The sequence below is a fragment of the Chelon labrosus genome (assembly GCF_963514085.1).
Source record: "Chelon labrosus genome assembly, chromosome: 7".
Taxonomy (NCBI): Eukaryota; Metazoa; Chordata; class Actinopteri; order Mugiliformes; family Mugilidae; genus Chelon; species Chelon labrosus.
The window spans coordinates 7,940,864-7,964,123 of NC_140343.1; the positions used below are offsets into that span (position 1 = coordinate 7,940,864).

The 23,260-nt window shown below is 42.3% G+C and overlaps 1 protein-coding gene across 1 annotated transcript in view; it reads right to left on the reverse strand.

Moving 5' to 3' along the window:
- Nucleotides 1-9,268: 9,268 nt before the first annotated feature.
- Nucleotides 9,269-23,260, reverse strand: part of cachd1 (cache domain containing 1) — a 90,678-nt gene continuing 76,686 nt past the window's right edge. Inside the window, exons 22-27 of the mRNA XM_084547834.1 lie at nt 22,630-22,746; nt 22,104-22,255; nt 20,925-21,086; nt 19,510-19,587; nt 19,303-19,404; nt 9,269-13,404 (exon numbers count right to left, since the gene is read on the reverse strand). Coding sequence (XP_084403960.1) covers nt 13,160-13,404; nt 19,303-19,404; nt 19,510-19,587; nt 20,925-21,086; nt 22,104-22,255; nt 22,630-22,746 — 856 coding nt within the window. The 3' untranslated portion in view covers nt 9,269-13,159. The remainder of the gene's footprint in view (nt 13,405-19,302; nt 19,405-19,509; nt 19,588-20,924; nt 21,087-22,103; nt 22,256-22,629; nt 22,747-23,260) is intronic.

Below are 23,260 nucleotides of genomic sequence, written 5' to 3' on the forward strand. Positions count from 1 at the left end.
TTGCTTGCATGCAAGATTTAAAATCACACTGCTAAGATGCGTTTGGGAAACTGGGACTCTGGACTGCACTAAAATATGCTGCTAGTGCATGTCTGCTGTACCAGTTGGCAGAGCGGAGACTGACTGAAATGACCCGAGGGTGCTTGGACACCGAGCTCAGTGCTCTAATTCACAGCGTTTCCCTGGCAGAGAGCAGCAGACAGCTCGAGAGAAAGGGAGCAGAGGAGATACGGTGACAGAGAGAATGGGGGGAGACAAAGACAGAGCCGTGTGGAGGAGGTACGAATGGATGCAGACAAACTGATAAGCTTTATGGGACATGGCGACAGGCGGGCAGACATGTCGAGAGCGCTCCTTCTCTCTCTCAGCTCTCGACTGTGCTGAACTACTTCCCTGCTGGAGTTCAGTAAACTGAAAGCCCAGCGCGCCCCTCAAGGAGAAACAATTTACCTGGCTACACTTTGTGACCTTCTCTTAAAATAGACAAAGAAACAGCAGCTATTTAGAAACAACATGTGCTGTTGTGCATTTAAATAATATGAGATCTCAAAAAGGTGCAATCAAATCAAAGTAGGAACAAAACAAAAAAGGAAACTCGCACTTACATATGCTGCAAACAGACTATATCTCAGTATTAGAACTAGTGACTGAAGCTGTGCAGTAGCAGAAACAATATATTTCTCACATCTTAATAGAAAGTAATAATAGGGGCAATAAAACAGAAGCCATATTTTATGGAGATGTGTCTAAAAATGGAGTATAATACAAGACCAAAGCATGAAATTTAGTTCACTTTCACTCCTTTTGGTGGGTTTCAAGTTAACAGGAATTAAATTTGTAGGTCACAATGCACACAGAATTATTGTTTTCTAACTATGCATCAAACAATTTAGTCACAAATCTGTCACGATCTGGTGAGATTGTGACAAAAAGATAATAAATACATTAAACAACGTTTTAAATGACAAGTATGTGTTAGATTATCGTCACCATATCATGTATGCCATTGACCCTGTACAGGTCGAGGAACCGTATTTGGTAACTTAGGGTTAGGGTGAAGGGTGTCATTGAGCGAGAGGCGGGGTCCACCCTGGACAGGTCTCCAGTCTACCACAGGGCTAACACAGAGAGACAGACGACCATTCACACTCACACCTACGGCCAATTTAGAATCACCAATGAACCTAACCAGCATGTCTTTAGACGAGGGAAGAAGCTGGAGTACCTGGACAGAACATGCAAACTCCACACAGAAAGGCCCCAGTCGGCCAGTGGACTAAAACCCAATCTGGTCTACAAGGTCCACCTCTGCATGAACGCTGAGCGCAACTGCTTTATTAGGTACCACAAAGAAGAGGTCTAATGTGGTCTAATGTGATAATGTGTATGTTGACAAGTGCCTGAATCAGCACTTATGTTCTAAATACATTTGTTTACCACTTCAGGGCAATGAACCATATATGGTAACTTCAATGACCTTGACAAAGGTGAAAAAAAAAAAAAAAAAAAAAAAAAAGTCTTCTTGTGTCCTACAATAACACTATAGGATTGAAATGTAGAATTTCCAAATATTTCAAAGGACGCCATGTGAAGGGTTAAAAGAGAGAAAAAAAAAAAAAAGCAATAAGTTCCTCCCACTCAATTCTTTCTAAGGCGTCCAGAGTCTCTCTCAGCTCCAAGTCCGTTTCGTCCCAATATATACATCTTTAAAAGTAGGTCACAGACATGTACCATCACTTTTAGAGCAGACGTCTGATGCAGTGCTGTCTAATAAACATGAAAACATATTCAGTGCAGTGAGTTAATACACAACAATCACAAAGAGCATCTGCAGACAATGCAGCAACAAGGATGTCTGAAGGGAAAGAGTGGACTATAATATGTTAATGACAGTCTTAAATCATTAACGTCACAACGACCGGTGATAAACTGTTATAGAATAAATCTCCTACAACAGTCTGAACACTGCAGCTTTGAGCGAGCTAAACATCACTCAGAGAGGTGTAAACTGTTGACGTTAGAAACTATTCAGCGGCAGTTTGGGTCCACGAGTGAGTGTTCAGCACAACGGAGGAGATTTTAATGTGTTTTCTGGGCTTTTGGACAAAAATTAAGGTTTATGGCACATAGATCATTCATTCATCTTCTGTAACCGCTTGTGCTCTGGAGGGTCGCGGGGGTGGCTGGAGCCTATCCCAGCTGTCATTGGGCGAGAGGCGGGGTACACCCTGGACAGGTCGTGTTTATGGCACATAGCACCAAGTTAAATTAAGTTTTGCAGACAATACCGAGTTAGTAGGATCAATTCATTGTTGGATTTTGACAGTATAACAAAATATCAAAGCAGCTACACAAAACTTTGGGTTTATTTAACTGTGCACATTGGTTGTATGATTGATAACATTATAATGTAGCTGAAGGCAGCATATAAGTACAGCTTATAAGTATTTGCAGCCCTCCGAAAGTTTAATATATCTGCAGAAAAATGATTCAAAGCATCAGCCGAGTGTCACACAAGACAGAGATAAACCCAATCAAACGGATATGTTATGCTTTGGCGTTTGTTTATTCAGGAAAAATAACCCAGAGTTGCATCTCTCTGAGGTACATACACTATATTACCAAAAGTATTCGCTCACCCATTCAAATGATCAGAATCAGGTGTTCTAATCACTTGGCCTGGCCCCAGGTGTATAAATTCAAGCACTCAGGCATGCAGACTGTGAAACAAGACATTTGTGAAAGAATGGGCCGCTCTCAGGAGCTCAGTGAATTCCAGCGTGGAACTGTCATAGGATGCCACTTGTGCAACAAATCCAGTCGTGAAATTTCCTCGCTCCTAAATATTCCACAGTCAACTGTCAGCTCTATTATAACAAAATGGAAGCGTTTGGGAAAAACAGCAACTCAGCCACGAAGTGGTAGGCCACGTAAAGTGACGGAGAGGGGTCAGTGGATGCTGAAGCGCATAGTGCAAAGAGGTCGCCGACTTTCTGCACAGTCAATTGCTACAGAGCTACAAACTTCATGTGACCTTCAGATTAGCCCAAGTACAGTACGCAGAGAGCTTCATGGAATGGGTTTCCATGGCCGAGCAGCTGCAGCCAAGCCACACATCACCAAGTGCAATGCAAGGCGTCGGATGCAATGGTGTAAAGCACGCCGCCACTGGCCTCTAGAGCAGTGGAGACGCGTTCTCTGGAGTGATGAATCACGCTTTACCATCTGGCAATCTGATGGACGAGTCTGGGTTTGGAGGTTGCCAGGAGAACGGTACATTTCAGATTGCATTGTGCCAACTGTGAAATTTGGTGGAGGAGGAATTATGGTATGGGGTTGTTTTTCAGGAGCTGGGCTTGGCCCCTTAGTTCCAGTGAAAGGAACATTGAATGCTTCAGGATACCAAAACATTTTGGACAATTCCATGCTCCCAACCTTGTGGGAACAGTTTGGAGCGGGCCCCTTCCTCTTCCAACATGACTGTGCACCAGTGCACAAAGCAAGGTCCATAAAGACGTGGATGACAGAGTCTGGTGTGGATGAACTTGACTGGCCTGCACAGAGTCCTGACCTGAACCCGATAGAACACCTTTGGGATGAATTAGAGCGGAGACTGAGAGCCAGGCCTTCTCGACCAACATCAGTGTGTGACCTCACCAATGCGCTTTTGGAAGAATGGTCAAAAATTCCTATAAACACTCTCCTCAACCTTGTGGACAGTCTTCCCAGAAGAGTTGAAGCTGTAATAGCTGCAAAAGGTGGACCGACATCATATTGAATTCTATGAGTTAGGAATGGGATGGCACTTCAGTTCATAGAATGAGTAAAGGCAGGTGAGCGAATACTTTTGGTAATATAGTGTAAGTAAGTGAACCTCTAGGATTACCAGTTAATTTCAAGGCCAAATTAGAATCCATCTGTTTAGAGGTGTTTCCAATCAATGTAATGAGACTTTGACATTGTGTGTCAAACCATCTAGGATTTGTCACAGTCTGATCTTCACGCACGTGTTTATGGAAGTGTATGATGGCACGGACAAAGGAGATTTCCGAGCACCTCAGAAAAGAGTTGCTGTTGCTCTTCAGGCTGGAAAAGGGTTTGAAATCAGTAAATCCAGTCAGACAGATTGTGAACAAATGGAGGATATTTAAGACGACTGTTACCCTCCACAGGAGTGGTCCACCAACAAAGATCCCTCCAAAAGCCAGACACGTAGTAGTACAAGATGTCACAAAGGAACCCAGGGTAACTTCTTAGCAACTAAAGGCCTCTCTTACAATGGGTAATGTTGATGTTAATGAATCCACCATCAGGAGAACACTGAACAACCATGATGCACGAGGCACAAGTGGAAAAGACAAAGACACTGCTCTCCAAAAAGAACATTTAAGCCCGTCTGCAGTTTGATCGACATCATGCTGTCAAACCATAAGGCTAGTGGGAAAATGTTTTGTGGATGGATGAGACTAAAGTAGAATTATTAGGTTTAAATAAGAGATGATCAGATTCTCATCCCATCCATGAAACATGGAGGTGGTAATGTCCTTGTTTGGGCCAGAAGAACAAGTCAAGTCAAAGTCCTGACCTTAATCCAATAGAAATGTTGTGGAAGGACCTGAAGCAAGCGGTTCATGCGAGGAAACCCACAGACATCTGAGAACTGAAGAGGGTTTTTTTTTTTTTTTTTTTTTTAACACAGGCCTTAAGATCATAGACAATGAGAACCCAACCAAACAAATACAAAAGCATGACATTTCACTTGAATTTGTTTGGTTGGGTTCTCTTTGTCCATGATCCTAAGACCTGTGCAAAAATCCGCTGAAGTTTTGAGTCACTTTTATGCAATTGTTGTAAATTCTGAGGCTTGCAAATACTTTTAAGCTGCACTGTAGATCTTTTTAAATGTTTAATAATGTGCAACAATTGTGAACTAAACACATACTATTGGGCTATGGCTGCAATCTGCTATGCTTGATGATCTTGGTGGTGCTCCCAGGTGGATTTGTACAAATACATTGCACTCAATATGTTTACAGTTACATTATGGTGTGTAGTCATTAATTAAATTCTAATTTAACGCTAAAAAGCGTGGATTAAAGTTTAGTGCGACCATTGTTTCTTTTTTATGTTTTGAGCAGCAGACATGAAAGAAGATCAGGGACTTTCCACTCAGACAAACCGTAGACGCTGGTGTTCACGGTTGATTTCTTCTTTCAAAGAAAAGGAACGACACACAAAAATATAAACTCATACACTGCTCTCTCTCCCTCTCTCCCTCAGAGCAAAGGTGCCTCTTGTTATATTGTTGTGTTATGAAACCATGTTGCCTCTCCATCTGTGGTCGTTTCCCAGATCCCCTGGCAGGAAACACCATATGTACAGAGAGGCCTCATAAATAACTGATAGGGTCTTCCAGGCAGTACCACTGTTCTTCCTCCTCTTGCAAAATGCTCGACCTACGGCCAGCAGCTTCAAAGATGCTGAAAAAAATACACTGCCCTTACAAAGTTCAGACGCATCACTTTTATTCTTAAACGCCCCATAAAGATGCATTTAAGATCTAAACCTTTGTGACTATGGCACCATGTCAAGTTTTTATTCTTACGAAACCCATAATGATCCATTGGTCTTCTGAATAAAAACATGATTTGAATTTAGTTTTCTCACTGAACTAGTTTTATTACTGAACTAATACCAACAATTCATATTTAGCCGTCGAGTGATAATTACTAGAATTTTGTGCATCTTTTGTGGCTGTATCAATGCCTATAAGGAATATTTGCCATGTTTGTTATGTTGAACCTGTGAATTAATTCATCCTAATTAGGCTTCCAACAGGGTGGAGACTCACTAGATCTCCTACTGCGTCCTAACAGCAGGCAGTTCTACGTGTCATAAAAAGAAATACCTTCCAAACAAGGCCAAAAAGCCTCTGAAGAGCAGCTTTCTGGAGCGTAGGTGGCCTAAATGTCCCTGCACGAACCGGAGAGAATAAAACAGGCTGGAAAGGCACCAGACAATATTACACTGCCGTCAGCGTGGATGAACACTGGACCAGGTATTGAGACAACAACACACAAAAGCCCCTGCAGATAATCTCCCTGGCTTACCGTGCAGGGCGGTTTTTGGGTGACCTGCTGCGTGACCTCCTACAGTAAAAACAAAATGTGCCCATTGATGATTAAAAGGCACAATTACTGTAGCAACATTCACGAAAAAATATCTATTAAGATAGTTTCCTAAATTATATTTTTTGTGCATGTGAAGCTTTTCCTAAAGAATTTAAAGCTTTCCATCTTAACTGTAAAAATCATTGTAATATTTGTAATTGATTATCACTAATGACATATTCATTGCTCTCCGTCACATTAAGTTGGTTTCCAAACTATTTCATATTTAAATCTTACACGGTACACCATACAATGGCTACTTAACTTTTTATCCACTAACCAATGCATGTACAATGCATCTTTTAATTGAAATCAACTTCAAACTGACCATCAAGCTCAGTTATTGGGTTTTGTATGCCGATTACGTATATAATTCATACGATAGCACTCAAAGCAAATTTAGGTTCAAAACTCACTTCTGATCCTTCATTTTATTTGTTAATGTTTAAGTGTTTTCACCAACTAGCCCAATTATGGTCGCAGGCAAGAATTAAACAAGCATTCACGCTGTTTTACAAATCCTTGTGTGTGCTTTTTGTGCTGAAAGTATGTACAAAACCGAGTAGTGCATTTCAAGTTACATGAATATGATTTTGATTTGTGCATCATCTTTGAAACTTCAATCGCTTTTCTGTGCAGTGATTGAAACTTTTTGCCTGAAAACGAAAATGGCTCATCACTCTCACGTCCACAAAGCTGTGATCACTGTACCCTGTCAGCCCAGTGAGCAGCTTCCTTAAAAGTGAAAAAGACCCTTTTCCATGGCAGACATCTGAATGAGGGAAAACACAGGTGCGCTAATGATGGCTCAGTTAAGAGTCCCAGTATGCAAAACAGAAAAGCAGCATGTATAAAAAGCAGAAGCACTCAAAGTGGATCCAGCTCACGTGAGGGGCCCAGCGGAGCTTTTCTTACAGGAGACATTTTTACTTGCTGTTAAAAGGGTCTATCGGGCGCCATCTTTGAGCTCTGTTCAAACATTAGGGTAATGAGTTAGCATAACAAATGTGAGCAGTATTAAGAGAAACTGGGTCGTGCAGGAAGACAACGAGCTCAAGAAGACAAGCCGTTCTACAAAAAAGAAAAACACTTCAAGAAGAACAAGTCAAGTCAAAGTCCTGACCTTACTCCAACAGAAATGTTGTGGAAGGACCTGAAGCTAGCTAACATTTTTTAAGCTAACTCATTCAATTCAATTCAATTCAATTTTATTTATATAGCGTCAATAACAATACAAATCGTCTCAAGACGCTTTACAAAAACCCGGCCTGAAACCCCCAGAGCAAGCCTGAAGGCAACGGTGGCAAGGAAAAACTCCCTTTTAACAGGAAGAAACCTCGAGCAGAACCCAGCTCATATGGAGGGACCCATCTGCCTAAGGCCAGCCGGGTACAGACAGAAGAAAGAGAGAAGAGAACAGCAAAGAGAGAAGAGAAGAGAAGAGCAAGATAAACATACATCTGTCATAGATACACATATCTGACTAAAGTGTACATGTGGAATCTTATGATATAAACTGATGATGTTACATGACAGTTTGAAAATGTAAGAGGAATCATAGGCAGGTTGGAGAATTGTTCATTCAGGTAGGAGTGGATAACTGCAGGATTCCATGAAGACTGGGCAGGCTGATGAGACCACGACAACAGATGTAGTATAGAGCTCCACAGGAAACACACCACTCCAGGCCAGAGATACTCACAAGAAGAGGGGGGAAGGGGGGGGGGGGGGGGGGGGGGGGGGACACACACAGCAGTAAACATTCTACATAGTAATAGCACAGAATTGTATGACTAGTAGTATATAGGAAATTAGAGGGCAAGAGCTCTGTGCCAGAGAAAAGGAAGTGGAGGATGCGAGAGAGGAGAGAGAAGAAAGAAGGAGGACATGTGTTTGGTGCATCGTCCCCCAGCAGCCTAGGCCTATAGCAGCATAACTAAGGGATGGTTTAGTCCAGCCCTAACTATAAGCCTGATCAAAAAGGAAAGTCTTAAGCCTGACCTTAAAAATAGAGAGAGTGTCTGCCTCCCGAACCCAAACTGGGAGCTGGTGTTCCCTAGTGTTTGTACAGAGCTCAAAGATGGCGCCCGATAGACCTTTTTTAACAGCAAGTAAAAATGTCTCCTTAAGAAAAGCTCCGTTGGGCCCCTCATAGCATAGTTAGATATTTTTCTCCAGTCCAAAAAGGAGCTAAACACAAAGTAAATAGACTTACATTCATCAGGAAGTCAGTAACACAACTTCAAAGTAACATTGTGCCGGGTAGAGTTCCTGGATGTGCTGATAGCTAACTGTTTGCTAACATGTTAGCCACACTGGTGCAAGTCCATACAAAAAATCTTGTGTCCCATATTTTCACTAACTGAACTAGTAATTAGTCCTACTAAATATACTGTATACTGTTTGTTACACTGGATTTTATTAGAATCCAGCTTCTTCAAGGTAAATCTACGTCACATCCATCAGGTGTTTAGCTGCTGATAATCAATTTAAAACACCTGTAGTGACATCACTGACTGGGGCGTGGCCTGGAATGCAGAGCAAGTGCGTTTAAAGGGAAACTTCATCTTTTCAGAAAGGTATATCAAGGACACGCTCTCCGTGACTTCATCAAAAGGTTTTCTTGAAGAGAAAAGACAAAGCTTAGAGGGGAGCCATCTTGGCTAATGCAAAAAAAATAAAAATGGCAAAGGTGGGTGGAGCATTGTCTCAATTTTCCTCGAGGAAATGGCGTTTTTGGAGCTTCGTGTCATCTCAGTTTTTTTCAGGTCGTGAGGTTGCCGGGCGAGGGGGAAATTAAAAACGTCCTCAAATTATATCAGTTAGGGGCCATTACTTAAAGTTTGTTCATGGTATGGCGTTAAAAGAAAGTGAGCTTATCATGAATTTCTCCTCGTTTCCGCCTTAGCTGCTGCTAGCATAATGCTACATTGAAATGGGGTTGTGGAAACTCTATATGAGCAGCCTCCGCTCGTGGTATTAAATATAAAAAAACACATATATATATAAATGTTTGAGTATAATATTTCATTTAAGGTCTGAGTTCACAAGTTTTGATATTTTTTTTCCAGATTTTTGCCAAAAATGGCGGAGATGTATGGTTGCTGTTATGTAGCGTTTTCTTTGTAACATGACTTTCCATGTCCTACACAAGCTCATAAGTTTCACTGAAAGGCAGCAAAACACAATCTTCTACCTAACTGTTGGAGATCAAGTTGAATCGCGGGAAATGTATGTGGCAGTTCTGATGAGACGGAAGAATTCGTGCAATCAAACAGACGCATCTCTTGTTCTGCTGCATCGATTTCGTTCATTATGAAACCCCCTGTAGGCTGTGCAGCGGCAGTTTGCTGATCTGGATGTTTCCGTACACAGCAGATAGGCCATTAAAAAAAAAACACAAACTGAGCAGGAATTAGAAACACACCACCACACGTTTTAAGTGAAAAAATGGACTTTATCACATTCACATTGCAATAAATCTCAGTTTTGATAACTTTTTATATGATACATGAGGGGGGTGACGTACACATGTTCCTTCAGCACATTAATTGCAATTCAGACTGTTCTGTATACACACACACATATATACTCGTTTAAAACAGCTGGTAAATACTGTTTAAAAAGCTCTCCAGGAAAAAACAAATAAAAAAAAAACAACTAAATTTGGAGAAAAATAATTGTCCCAACACAGATATATATATAAAAAAAAAAACTGCATTTGATGTAAAGATTGCGCTACATGATTGCTTCGATGTAAAATTACGTACCGTTTAGAGTAGTGAAAACCGGACATTAAAAATATAAAATAATTTCCTGTGATGAAACACTGCAGGTGAAATGCGATTCACATAGTCAAAATATGATCTTACGGCAATGCTAGTAAATGTACTCGCAGTCAGGGTGGAATAATTAACCCACTGCATTCAGGAAGTTAAGTATTTTTGAGGAAACAGAAACTAAGACAGAGCCACCATGTTTTATCATCTGTTTTTTTTTTTTTTCAGATTATTTAACACTTGTGCGGATGAAAGTTTAATGAGCCGACACCGAAATGTGCAAATACTCTTCTAAAGTGTCAAACACACTAAAATGGCTGTAAATAATGAATATGGCCGACAGTCTTACGTAGGAAACGGAACCACAGCACCACAGGATTATGGCGGCAAACCCGAATCCACTACAAAGATGTTGTTCTGTTATTTTTCTAGAAAATGAGTCCGTGGAGGAGAGATAAGCTTTCTTTGACATTTTTGAAAACACACAATACAACTTTAAAAACTAGAAGTCTCTTAAACATAAGTGTGTATTAATTATTTTTTTTCCCCCAAGTATTGACTTCCATCCAATATGGACCTAAAGAAAAATAGACCTAAAAGAAAAAAACATCCAAGGCATCAAAAATATAGTGAGACACCATGAACAGACAATTCATCTGAGCATCATTTGAAGCATACATCACATCTTACCAACATAAAAAAAAAAAAAGTGTGTACAGGACGTTAATAGCTATTTCCGATTCTGTATTTACACTTCATAATGAATCTCTGAAGAACAATAGACATTTGGAAAAAATAAAATAATAATAAGAAAAAAAAAGAAAATTATGTGATTTGAACAATCAAATCCCAGATCGGGTCGAGTGACTCTTCATCGGAATAAAAATAAGTGGATTTCTCAATCATAATAATAATTTTACCTATAATTCTCTAATACTATTTTTGAAAAATAATGCATTCAGTGAAATCGTTCCGGTTGGATAATCATTCATTCGTCACACACACTCTCATTCTCTCTTACACACACTCAACAGTTAAACCAGACACATCTAGAAAACACATTTGGAGTGGTTAACCGCAGAGGAGCCGACAGATGGGGGGTATCCTCTTTAAAACAACAGCAGCATCTCTACCTCTCTCGCTCTTTGTGATGGGGAGGAGACTCCATTTTGGGGCACTGTCACTGTACAAAATCCAGCACGCAACCTCAACACGCATACAGCATCCGCTTGGCCTCAGAGGCAAAAATAGGGTGAAAGAATCTGCGCTGGTTTTTCTACTCAGGCGGATGTGGAGGACAGCAGTGTGCGAGTCTCTCAGGACGTCTATGAGGGTTCCCAAGTATCCTCGCGCACCAAATCGCCGGCACTGACTAAAGCCGGGAATGTCTTGCCGGTGCTGGTTTCCGTCTTTCATCCTCAGTCCCCACGGGGGAGGCCGGAAAAGGCCAGCAAGCACAAGAAGTGAGGATGTGTTCGACTTGCTCGGCACAGCTAGTTTTACCTCCGTGAAAATCAGACGAAAGTCAGTCGAAACACCACTTCCCCCTCTAAACTGCTCAGACACAGGATGTGATTAAGGCTCATTGTTTTCATTTTTTATTTTTTTTTTGTTAATCAGCCAATTTGGAGTCCACTCGGATTAAAAGGTTCCTGCTACAAAAATACTCCTCGTCTAATTAAGACGCCGTTCACCAGTCTATACACCGAGTGGCCACTTCACTAGGTACACCTTTAATGTAATACAAGCCAATAAAAAAAGCCTGCTGTTACATTTATCACATAAAAGCTCTGAGTGTTTTGGTGGCATTGTCAGAAGTGGGTAAAATCTAAGGTAATTATAAAAGTCAAAGTAAAAGTACGTCTTATATAAAACGGAAAGATTATTTAAATTACGTACAGGGTCAGGATTGTTACAATAGATCAGACTGGAGAGGTGTACCTAATAAACTGACCACTGTGTGTATACAACAGTGAATGGGGAACTAAGAATGGCCAAGAATATGGTTCTGGTGACAAAGAACAAGTAAATGAGCTCTTGATAATTCAAGGGAGCTCCTCGGTGCGACGAAAAACTTTTATAAAATAAATTCACACGGTCCGTCGTATTACTGCTGTTCAAAATAAATGCGAAATAAACAACCCTCGGATGTTTTCAAGGGAATAAAATAATGAGCCCTAAATTAAGATGCACCGTTTGCAGGAAGCGGGCCGGAACGTCTCAAGTATCCCGACTACTGTCTTGTCTGCATTCGCGCCAGCTGCTTTCTCGTCTGTCTTGAAAATCTACCTCTTTAATAAATAGTAGAAAAATAATATTTTCCTCTTTAAAGTGTTTCTCCTTGCATTTGTGTGAATCGTTGAAGCTTTTCGTTGAGTCCACAGACATTCAGGAAAATGTCCAGATACCATCATCCGAAACATCGTCGACGACAGACCGACAGCCTTTCAGCGGAGGCGGCAAGTTTCAGAGACATAAAAAAACAACAACAACTCTGGAGTGTCTACCTGCAGAACCAAGGGGTGTAGAGTTGAAATAGAAACTGTGTTAGTATCCCACTGGATCGCAGGTCTTTGTCAGACATTCAGTATTTTTACTCAGAGATATCCCACAGTTTTCACACATATAAGGAGTGCTCCGCTCACTTCTTGCCCCTTGCCACAGCTGGGTGTTTCAGGGATACAATCTATGTGGAGTTTGGCGAGGTGCCCCGGGCAAACTGGGCCCAAATATCCACTGGTCTGTAGAATAATTAAAAATGAATACATTTGTTCTCTCTCAGGGCTCTAAGGTTCCAGTTGTGTCCTGTCCTCACGTAGGTCAGTGGATTGGTTCAGACTGTGTTTTGTTTGCTCCTGAAGTTTGTGCTCTTGCTCGCAAGTCTTGAATACCAAATTCCTTCAGAAAAAAAAAAATGAAAATCCCATGTGGTTATGCGTACTGAGCCACGCCTGGTAATTTTCAGTGTGTACCAGGTTTGAATAAAGGCGAGATTGAGATGCTGCAACCACAAAGCGTTGCCCAGGAGTCCCAGTGCCAAAGTGACACCAAGCATCCGAGTCCGGCCTTCCATCCATCCATCTCGACAGTACCCACTGTGTGCTGTCTAATTAAGCACAACTGTTTTTTTGTTTTTTAAAAAAATGGTCTTTAGTGTAAAAAGCCCCAACAGTTCCATCCCTGACAGTCAGGCGAATGCCGCGCCGAGGATCAGCACTCTGCGTCCACACTGTGCACGGTCACGGCGGCTTGCAGGTGGTGCGTGTGCAGCGGGTGGTGGTGCGTGTGCGCGTGCCGGTAGGGGTGGAACTTGTGGCTGAGCAACGCGGCCGTCTGGGGTGGCGTGTCCAGGTCCAGGTCGTCGTCGTGGTTGCCGACGTCAACGCCGGCCGAGAGCGGGTCGTTGTTTCCAGGTGGATTCTCGCTGTCCTCCTGCGGACTCATGGTGCTGTAGCCTGGATACAGAAATACAAGCAGAGGTTCCCGTTAGTGCATTTATTATTTTAACGCTTGTTCCCTCAAATAAATCCCTTGAGTGACTCCCCGGGCAAAATCTTCTCAGTTTGCACAGGCCGGCTTTGATGAAGGGCTTGCCTGAATATTGTACAAGTGGAGCCATGAGGCTATGCTCAGCACGCTCATGAAATTAGAATATAAACACATGAGTCACTCAAAGTTAAGGCTACAAACTGAATAATTGGGTGGGTCAGGACCATAGACTGTATATAAATGTGGATGATGTGGACACTTCCTTGCATTGGTCAAACTGACGCTATTTTCCCGGTGATACAGGTGGCGCCATCTTGCAACTTTGGAGCCAGAGTCTGCAGTACAGTCCGAGAGTGGAGCCACGTGGAGCCGCGATATCGATGCTCTACCTCCACCAGTTATAAGGAAATGTTGGATTATACACTGTGCTTATTTTTACATTTTTTTATACAACCCTTAAAGACCCATGGGACCACTTTACGGACCAGTTTGCGTGGTGATTGGTAGTCGCCATTTTGTTACATCCTGTTTCTGTAGCGTCAAAAAACTAACTAAAACTAAACTCATCCAAAAAAACTCATTGACACTTGAGCATGCATCAACATTATATTAACTACCTAAAATGACATTTTAATGTTTGAATTTGGTTGAAGTCCCATTCACTAACATGGAGGAGGCGGAGCTTATGACGTATACTGCAGCCAGCCACCAGGGGGAGCTCTACTTGCATTGGCTTCACTGTTGAGGAGCAGTTCCGTCGTCCATCTTTATACAATCTATGGTCAAGACATTATTCAAATTAATACTAATTAGGGTTTATTGTATTTTTTTAATGTCTAATATTATTAATCAGATTAACTTTTTAAAATGAATCACTTAAAAATGTCTGACAATAGTAGAATCAGGGACAAGCTGGTGACTGGCACATTTGTTAATTAAGTCAATATTCAAAACTGTACTAACTAATACAGTAGAGTCTAATTTGGGCTATGTAACTGTAAAGTCCAAAATTGGTGTCATGCCCTAAAAATGGCCACCTGACTGATAAACTGATGTCCACTTGTGTATTTCCCCAGTTTTGAAATAGGAAAAATATCAGAACATGAAAAGAAATCCGCTATGTAGAGGAGGATTCAACGTTCAAGCTCTGGTAATAAAGAAATGTGTTCCAGTTTGGCATAACTGCCGCGCACTGATTGAGCGGAAATTGGAAAACACCGTAGAAGCAGAAACTCAGCAAATGACGCCCTCCAGTCAGAGACATTCAACACGTTCGTGTGTCGTAACTCGGTATTTCCAAAAAAGCGGTACCAGCTATTTAATGGCACGCCGACAACTAAGCATCGCCTCTGGACATTTTCACTCCTTCTGTTTGCGGACGCACACATATTTATGACTGATTTCCAACGCGTCTTGCATTTACCCCGAGGAGCCTGAGACATAAGCCAACACGGCTGTTAGGATTCACTGCAAGTGGAGCAGTGGGAGGGCAGGGCCGCCGTCATAGAGAAAAGGGATTAGTGGGTCAGAGAATAAGTAAATCTCAGATTAAATATTAAGAGGCCAAAATGTAAGGAACGGAAGGATAATAAATATGACTTGTTGCTTTAAAACGGCCATATTTTACATACTCTTGAATATAATGGTTTTCATTACACATCCAGCAGCCAATTTCCCCAAATCCTTCCAGATTTATTCAGTTTGCTTAATTTTTCACCTAAACTCCCAACGTTTATGTGAACCCCTTCATGTACTGAGTGGGTTTTTCCCCCCCTTGGGGCCCATGAAATCCATGTGAGGCTGATCTGGAAATGAACCCATTTTCCTTAATTCCCTTATCGCCGTCTTTTTCAGCTCCTGACACCGACGACACCAGCAACATGCTGCACGATGGAACATCAGTCTGTTATTACCGTTTGAGCAAATATCCCTGTAAGCATGAGCGCCTCGATGATTATATTTATAGAAAAATCCCTGTCAGTTTGGATGATGAAACGTTAAACCTCCAGAGACACTGAAGCCGGTGATTTGTGAGCTGCGGCATGCAGGCTTGAAGGCGGTGGGTTAGAAGTGTGTTTGTGTGCTTGGTCCTGTGTTCAATTTATCTCCCAATGACATTTTCTATCCTATCGTTAAGATGTTTCACCCATCATATCAACATATCTGATCCCTCGCTATTCTTTTCAGGGCTTTGGGAGTTCAAAATCTTCTAAAACCGAGCTTAGTATTGGCTATATCCCCAAGCAAATGTTAAAGAACTCCAGGCCCGTGTCAAATAGCTTACAGTATCTATGCTAGCAGCTATAATACTATGCACAGTGGTGCTTTAAGACAAACAAATACTAATCAAGTATCTGTGGGATCCACAGAGGCCCCTTCCCTCAACCCATAGGACACAAAGGCCTCCACTGACAACAATTTGTTGCCAGACACCACAGGACACCCTCAGAAGGCCCATGTCCATTCTCTGAGTCACAACTGTTTTGGAGGCACAAGGGAGACCTACACAATATCAGGAAGGTGGTCATAATGTTATGCCTGATCAGTGTATGTCCCACAGTGAAGCAGCATGTGAAATAAGGTAACGTGTCTCACTCCAAGTCCTTAACTAGAGTCAAACTTGGCAGTTCTCTCAAGCGTTTCCTACCCTGATCCTGGCCCGGGCTTTTATACCAAACAACAGCCAGCTGACAAGAAAATGAGAGACAGAAGAAAGAATGGGTGTCAAGTAGAGCAAAAGAGAGGAGGGTGGCAGAGCGAAGGAGAGAAGAAGGAAGAGAGGGATTAAACAAAAGACTGAGGGATGGAGACTTCAAAGTTCCACCATGTGGAAGGTGCCAACTCCTGCAGAGTTTATCCCTCTTTCCCCCAAAGCGAGAGCTGGCGCTTCGGGTAAATCTACTGCTAACTGTGTCCTGTTGACAATTTCCAGCTGCACCAGGTGAGGAACTCAAATCCCCCTTAATGTCATGAGATGAAAAGAGACAGGGTAAAGTAGCATGTTACTGCACTGCAGAGACACACTCCAAAATATCTTATTACGACTTGACTAGACAGCTTGAAAGGCGACGACTAAATCCAGGAAACAAATCCCGGCAAAGCAGTTATGTCTGTGGAATACCGAAAAACACACTGACTAACCTGCCTGTATCTCAAAGAATACTGGGATAAACTGTGCTTATTTGTTTTCTTGCGGAGAGTCAGACGAGAAGATAGATACCTTACTCGCATATCTGAGAGTTAAAAGTCAAGCGACCAACAGCAGCTAATTGGCTTAGCTTAGCATAAAGACTGGACACCGGACATTGGTCTTTAGCCGTAGATTTACATGTACCGCACAGCCTCCAAAGTGTCATTACATTAGGTATTTTAATTGTAAATAAAATGCACAATACATACTACAGCATCCTCTTTCAGTCCTTTCATAATTTGGAGTTTATTAACCTTTATAACAATAGCGAAGATGGAATTGAGTATTCATGGCTGCTGCGCAAACTCCCGTTCAAACGCAATAATACACGTCTATCCCTCTCTCTGGATATGAATTATGATGTATATAGTGGTTCAGAGTATAAATATATACTCAACAATGATGGGGTATATGGATTAGAGTAGGAGATTATATGTCTGCATGCAGCATTCATTATTAAATAGCAGCTGCCTGGAAGCTAATATTGCAGCTCGGACCAGTGACGCCAAACAGCACTCAGTGAGTGAGTGCGTCATTCACTTGATAGACTTAATGCTTTGATGTTTTTCGGCGATCCGCGTTCAATGTGCGCGAGGTTCTCATTCCCCTCAGCGGTACGAGCGAGTGAATAATGGTAGGAGGACACCTTTGACCGAGCAGAGAGGAGGAAGCAACTTTGAAGCATCAACTTATGAATTTGTTTGAATCCCTGACGGAATACAACACCCCCACTCTCTCTCTCCATTATTTCAAACTCCTCTTCCTCTCTGCCCCCCTACAGCCCTCTTCCTTGTGCATTTCCCATCTTTCATCATATTTGCATCTCTCCACTTGTAGTCCCAAATTTTCAGTTTCGCAACCTCGTCCAGTTCTTTCTCAAGTTGCACAACAGGTGACCGTCATTCCTGTTCATGTGCTGCTCTTTACTGCTCTTTTTCTGACCCCTTTCAAATAACTTTGCTATTTTACAACTCGAGAAAAGAGAATTCAGATGCCCTTCACAAATAAATGCATTTGACATTTCTCGCTCAAAAGAAAAAATTAGGAGTATGCAGTCGTATTGTAAAATACGATCGACATGAAGACTGAAAGCTAGAATAACTGCACATGAAATCCCTTTTCAATAAAATCTGTAGTGTATCATTGTTTTTTTGTATTAGTTTCATTCTAACCCTCTCTCCTCTCTTCATATTCATCCTCTGGCATCATCAGTTATGCAACAAGTAACAGGGATGCTCATTGCCAGCCAGTGGAGCGATGCCACGCGTGGGTGGCAAGAGCTCATGTGGGTGAAGCTGTCCATCCACGTCGAGTGTCAGACTTGCAAGTTGCACAATCAAACGTGAGCGACTCTTGCGCGGCGAGCGACGTGAGAAAATGAGGTTCGGAGCTGCAGGAAGAACAAACATCTGAGAGCTAACTGTGGAATCGGAAGACCGGAGCCGCAGGCTTCAAAAGGGAATAGGATTCATTAAAATACTTAAGCCCCAAATATGACTGTTGACGCTGGAGCTAAAATTAATTTGATGGTTTCATGCTCTCTGAAGAGCTCCAAGGTGTCCGATGAGGCTTATAATAGAGAAAATAAACTTTATTTTAAGTCCTGTTGCTTCTTCTTAGCCTGGCTCACTGTGGCGGGTGCGGAAGAAATGTCATGCAGATATTATTTAATCACACATCCTTCCAAATATTCCTGAGGAATGCCGAGGTGTTTCCAAATCGGGTGGGACATTCTGGCTCCGCTGTGCTATGAAAGACAGAAACTGTCATGATAAAAAAAATAAAGAAAAGAATTAAATAATTTAAAAAATATATATATTTATATATAATTAATTTAATATTATTTAAAAAATAAACAATATAACAAAATTAAATTGTAAATATAATTAAAAGTCTAAAAAATGTAATTTTTTGTTTTATTTATTTTTTGCTTATTTATAAAAATTGTATTTATTTACCCCGTTATTATTTTCCACAAACTTATTAATTGATGTCTTTTATTTACTTAATGTATTTTCGTCTTTCAATATGCAAATGAGTGGAGGGCATTTCTATTATGAGGCAAAAATAAAAAATAAAACAGGCAAAGGGTGACCCCAGACACTTTTAAGTGACCTTTCTGCGTCATTAGGTCTCGTCCCAGAGCCTCTGGTCCACGAAACCCCCTGAATCTTTGAGCGAAATAACCCGCCCTTCTTTTCTCTAGGCAAATTGAGATAAAGGAAGAGCCAGACTCTTGATCTAGGAGGTTGTTGTGCAGCTGTTACGGTGTGAAGAAGTTGCAGTAAGCCAACGCGTTTCTGTTTCTATCACTATTTTCCAGTGCCTGAGTTTTAGCAAGCAGTTCACACTGATTCTGTAACCTGTGAATGATTCACAAAGCAGATTATTTTAGACTGACCTATCTGTTTCGTAAGAACAACACGGCACGGATTCAAATATCATCTCCGTTTGCTAGAAGTATTTTCTGACAGCACACCCACTGACTATCAGCTTCCTCGAACTCCTCACTCATTCAGCTTGACCTGGAAGCAGCGAGGTGTTTTAGCAGCTTTCAGCCTCCAGGGCACAACTCATAACAAATGGGTATTCTATAAAAAGTTTTCCTTTGACACAGGATGCAGGGATTAAATTACGCCATCTCAATCAGTATACTACACATGCGACGCCTTACCGTGGTCACTCTCCGTGCCAGACCGCCCCCAGTACCGCCGCCTCCGTTCGGGAGTGTGAGTGTGCCTCTCGATCACCGCAGCTATGAATCTGGTGTTGCTGACTAGAAGTGAACAAGGGTGTAAATGTCAGAGCGAAGACAAAAGGCGCTGGGATCGACGCCGTTAATAAATGTTTTAGCAGACGTGAGGTAGCAATTAGCACTCACTGATTCCTCGGTCCTCGTGGCTGTCTTCGTCCCTCTCGTCTCGTTCATTATCCAGGTTTGACATTCTCACTGACATTTCTGAAGAATGGAGTTGAAGAGGAAGAGGGGGAAGAAGAATGATGATGAAATACACTGGATATTGGTGTCGGGATTATAGGTTACAGGTAATGTTGAGCTCACCGAACACAGACATTAAGCCAAGGAAGCTTATTAAGCAGAGGGAGAAACACAGATCGGGCATAACATTATGACCACCATCCTAATATTGTGTAGGTCACCTTTGTGCCTCCAAAACAGTTGTGACTCATCAGAGAATAGGCATGGGCCTTCTGAGGGTGTCCTGTGGTGTCTGGTCACATGACGTTGTTAGTGGGGGACCTTTGAGGGGAGGGGCCTTGGTGGATCATCCCACAGATACTTGATCAGTTTGGGATCTAGTGAATTTGGAGGCCAGGTCAACACCTTGTGCTGTTCTTCATGTTTTTATAGTTGTTCCTAAAGTGTTTTTGTGTGTGCGCCTGTGTCAGGCTGCATCCTGCTGGGGATGGCTGCTGAGTGTCATTGCTATGGGGTGGGGGGTGCCTGGTCTGGTCTGGTCTGGTCTAGTCTAGGTGGGTGCTATATGTCTAAGTAACATCCACAGGAACACCAGGTCCAAACGTTTCCCAGCAGAACAATGACTTGTCACAAGACGGTCAATGTCACTTCACCTGTCCGTGGTCATAATGTTATGCCTGATCGGTGTACATGTTCAATCAAGTCCTCACTTTATGTGCAGATTCAGTCTCTACAGAATGGGTGGAGAACATGCCTCAAAACCGCAACTTCAAGCGCGTTTTAACCTCGCCTTTCGTCCGCATATGCGCGTATTGTTGATGCAAGCACCTTCACACTGCAACTCTACGGACCAATCGATCAGTCTAATGCCTCGTGATAACGTTGCCACTCTCCACAGCATCTCCTCCAAGTTGTTTACCAAACTATCGGACGGAAAGCGACTTGGAACGAAGAGTTTTAATGAGGCTGTAATCTTGTTTGATGTTTTTGTCAATATGGTGGAGTAATTACACAAATCACGCGGCCGCGGCGGCTGTCGCGTCGACGCTAGTCAGCTGTTTAGTTTCGACAGCGCCTGCCGCAGTGCTTGTTAATCACCCCGCTTTGGAACTTCTTTGCTTTTTTTTTTTTTTCTTCCTGTGGTGTTTATAGAAATGGCGCCACATAAATTCATAATGTCAAGGTTAACATAAACATTTCTCCTTGTCCTTTCTGTGCTGAGGCGTGGGAGCGCACAAGAGGCAGATGAATTTACTCAAAGTGTCCTACTAATATATCAGGTCACAAGTTCATTTATATATAAATTATGTGTTATAGACAAAACAAACATTTAAATCCCTCCCATTCATCACTCCTACCTTGTGCAGCCAGCGGTGACATGTGCTGGTGTGAGCGCCTGTGGATCTGGTGTCTGTACGCGTACACCGCCAGCACCAGCACCATGATGCATCCCATAATGCCCCCAGCGACGGGACCCACGGGGGCGCTCTTGATCATGTTTAAAGATGCCACCTCCTCGTCTGGAGGAAGAAGAAGAAACGAGAAGAAATGAGAGGCAGAACGCGGTTTAAAGAAGCCAGGCGGCTCAGGGAGAGACAACACAGCGAGACGCTATCAAGCTGCTCGGGCTCGGGCTCTGTCCCCTGCTGTGACGCCGCGGCGCATTTTATACTTTGCTTCTATCTTCTGATCGGTGTGAAAATGCCACAGAAAAATTATTTAACTGCAGGTGGGCGGTCGGTTGTCTTTCTTGAAAAGGCCGATAACAGAACTAAAGGAAAAGCTGAGGAGAAAAATTAAATCATAAATATGAATCTACTGACATAACTCTGTATGTACGTCACGGGAAATAATCTGACTTTTGACTTCTTTTGAGTTTGTTTCTTTGCTCTGCTGGTTGGCAAGACATTCTACAGTAGATCGAGGAAAAACAAAGCTGATTTACACCGATTGGGCATAACATTATGACCACCTTCCTAATATTGTGTAGGTCTCCCTTGAGCCTCAAAACAGTTGTGACTCATCTGAAAATTAACATGGGCTTTCTGAGGGTGTCCTGTGGTGTCTGGCAACCGAATGCTGTTAGTGGGGGCCTTTGGGTCCTATGGGTTGAGAGGAGGGGCCACAGATACTTGATCAGTTTGGAATCTAGTGAATTTGGAGGCCAGGTCAACACCTTGTGCTTTTTCATGTTTTTTTGAGTAGTTCCTAAAGTGTGTGCCTGTGTCAGGCTGCATCCTGCTGGGGATGGCTGCTGTCATTGATATGGGGTGGGGGTGCCTGGTCTGGTCTAGGTGGGTGCTACATGTCTAAGTAACATCCACATGAATGCCAGGTGCAAACGTTTCCTAGCAGAACATTGAACAATGTTATTTACTTCTACTGTCAGTGATCATAATGTTATGCCAGATCGGTGTATACACTTAATGCATACAGGATACATAGGGTATCTAAAGTCTAAAGACAGTAAATAATATTATTATTACAGACAACAAAAATGACCTATGTGATTTATTGCTTTGGTGTAAGCTACTCACCTATTTGTCCTAGTCCATCTGCATAGGGACTCTTGGCTCCAACAATGCCCCCGAAACACTCCTTCTGCAGGGCACAGTACGGCTTGTCGAGGTGAGTCTTACCATCACTGTCCACCATGCACCACTCACAGTCCAAGACGCCGAAACAGTCACTGAAACACGTTGCAGAGTACCAAAAAATTAGATTCTTGGCCAGTATTAAATAACAAAAAGGCAAAGGGTATTATCCATAATGCTACTCAGGAAAGAACATGCATCATACATATACAGAATCACAGTTCAACCTCTACTGCACTACACATAGCGTATGGGAATTTGTGCACTTCCCATGTATTAACACTGGGTGGCACTGTGTTTCGATATCAAATCATGGTTGGATTTATAATTATGAATATACTCAATAACTCATGGTAGATTCATGTGTCTGAGGTGGAAAAGAGTGTGTTGGTATATATTTCCCATGTGCCTTGGTTTGTTGAATACATCTGCGGATGTGTATAAAACGTTTGCAGTTTAGCGCTGGTACCTGCTGGTGTATCGCTGGCTGCAGCGGGTGTTGATACACTGGGGCAGAGTGTCGTGCAGGCTGGGGTCAATAACATTTAGACTGACCGGCTCTTGGTGCACTTCACAGCTGGGGTTCCTGTTGCAACACACAACGACAGAACGGTGAAAAAGGTCACTATAGAGACGGGTGCAGGCGCATTTGCTCGGGCAAAATACAAAACATTCAACAGAGAGCAGACGTTTCAAACCTAGCATGAAGTTCCATCACATTCAACGAAAGCACAAACGGCAAAACTGACTTAAAAGATTAAAAAAAAGAAATAAATCTGCACACAATCGCTTCAGCATGTATGCAAAAGAAGTTCTGAAGCGACAAACGTCGACGCCGCCTGACACGAAGCACAAAGAAAAAAAAGAAAAGCTGTGAAAAATGATAATTGCATGTCTTCCTGAAATAAAGGAGGAATTGGCATTTGAGAAACATTGACGTGCCGTCAAAGACTGCTGATGGCTGATGAAAGGAGGTGGGAGAAACAAGGGGGAGGGAGGGAGAGATGTGAGAGACACACTGCGAGTGATGGACGGACGCTTACAGCAAAGGAAAGGACAGGAGGTAGAAGGTGGAAAGATAATGAGCGATAAATAAAAGT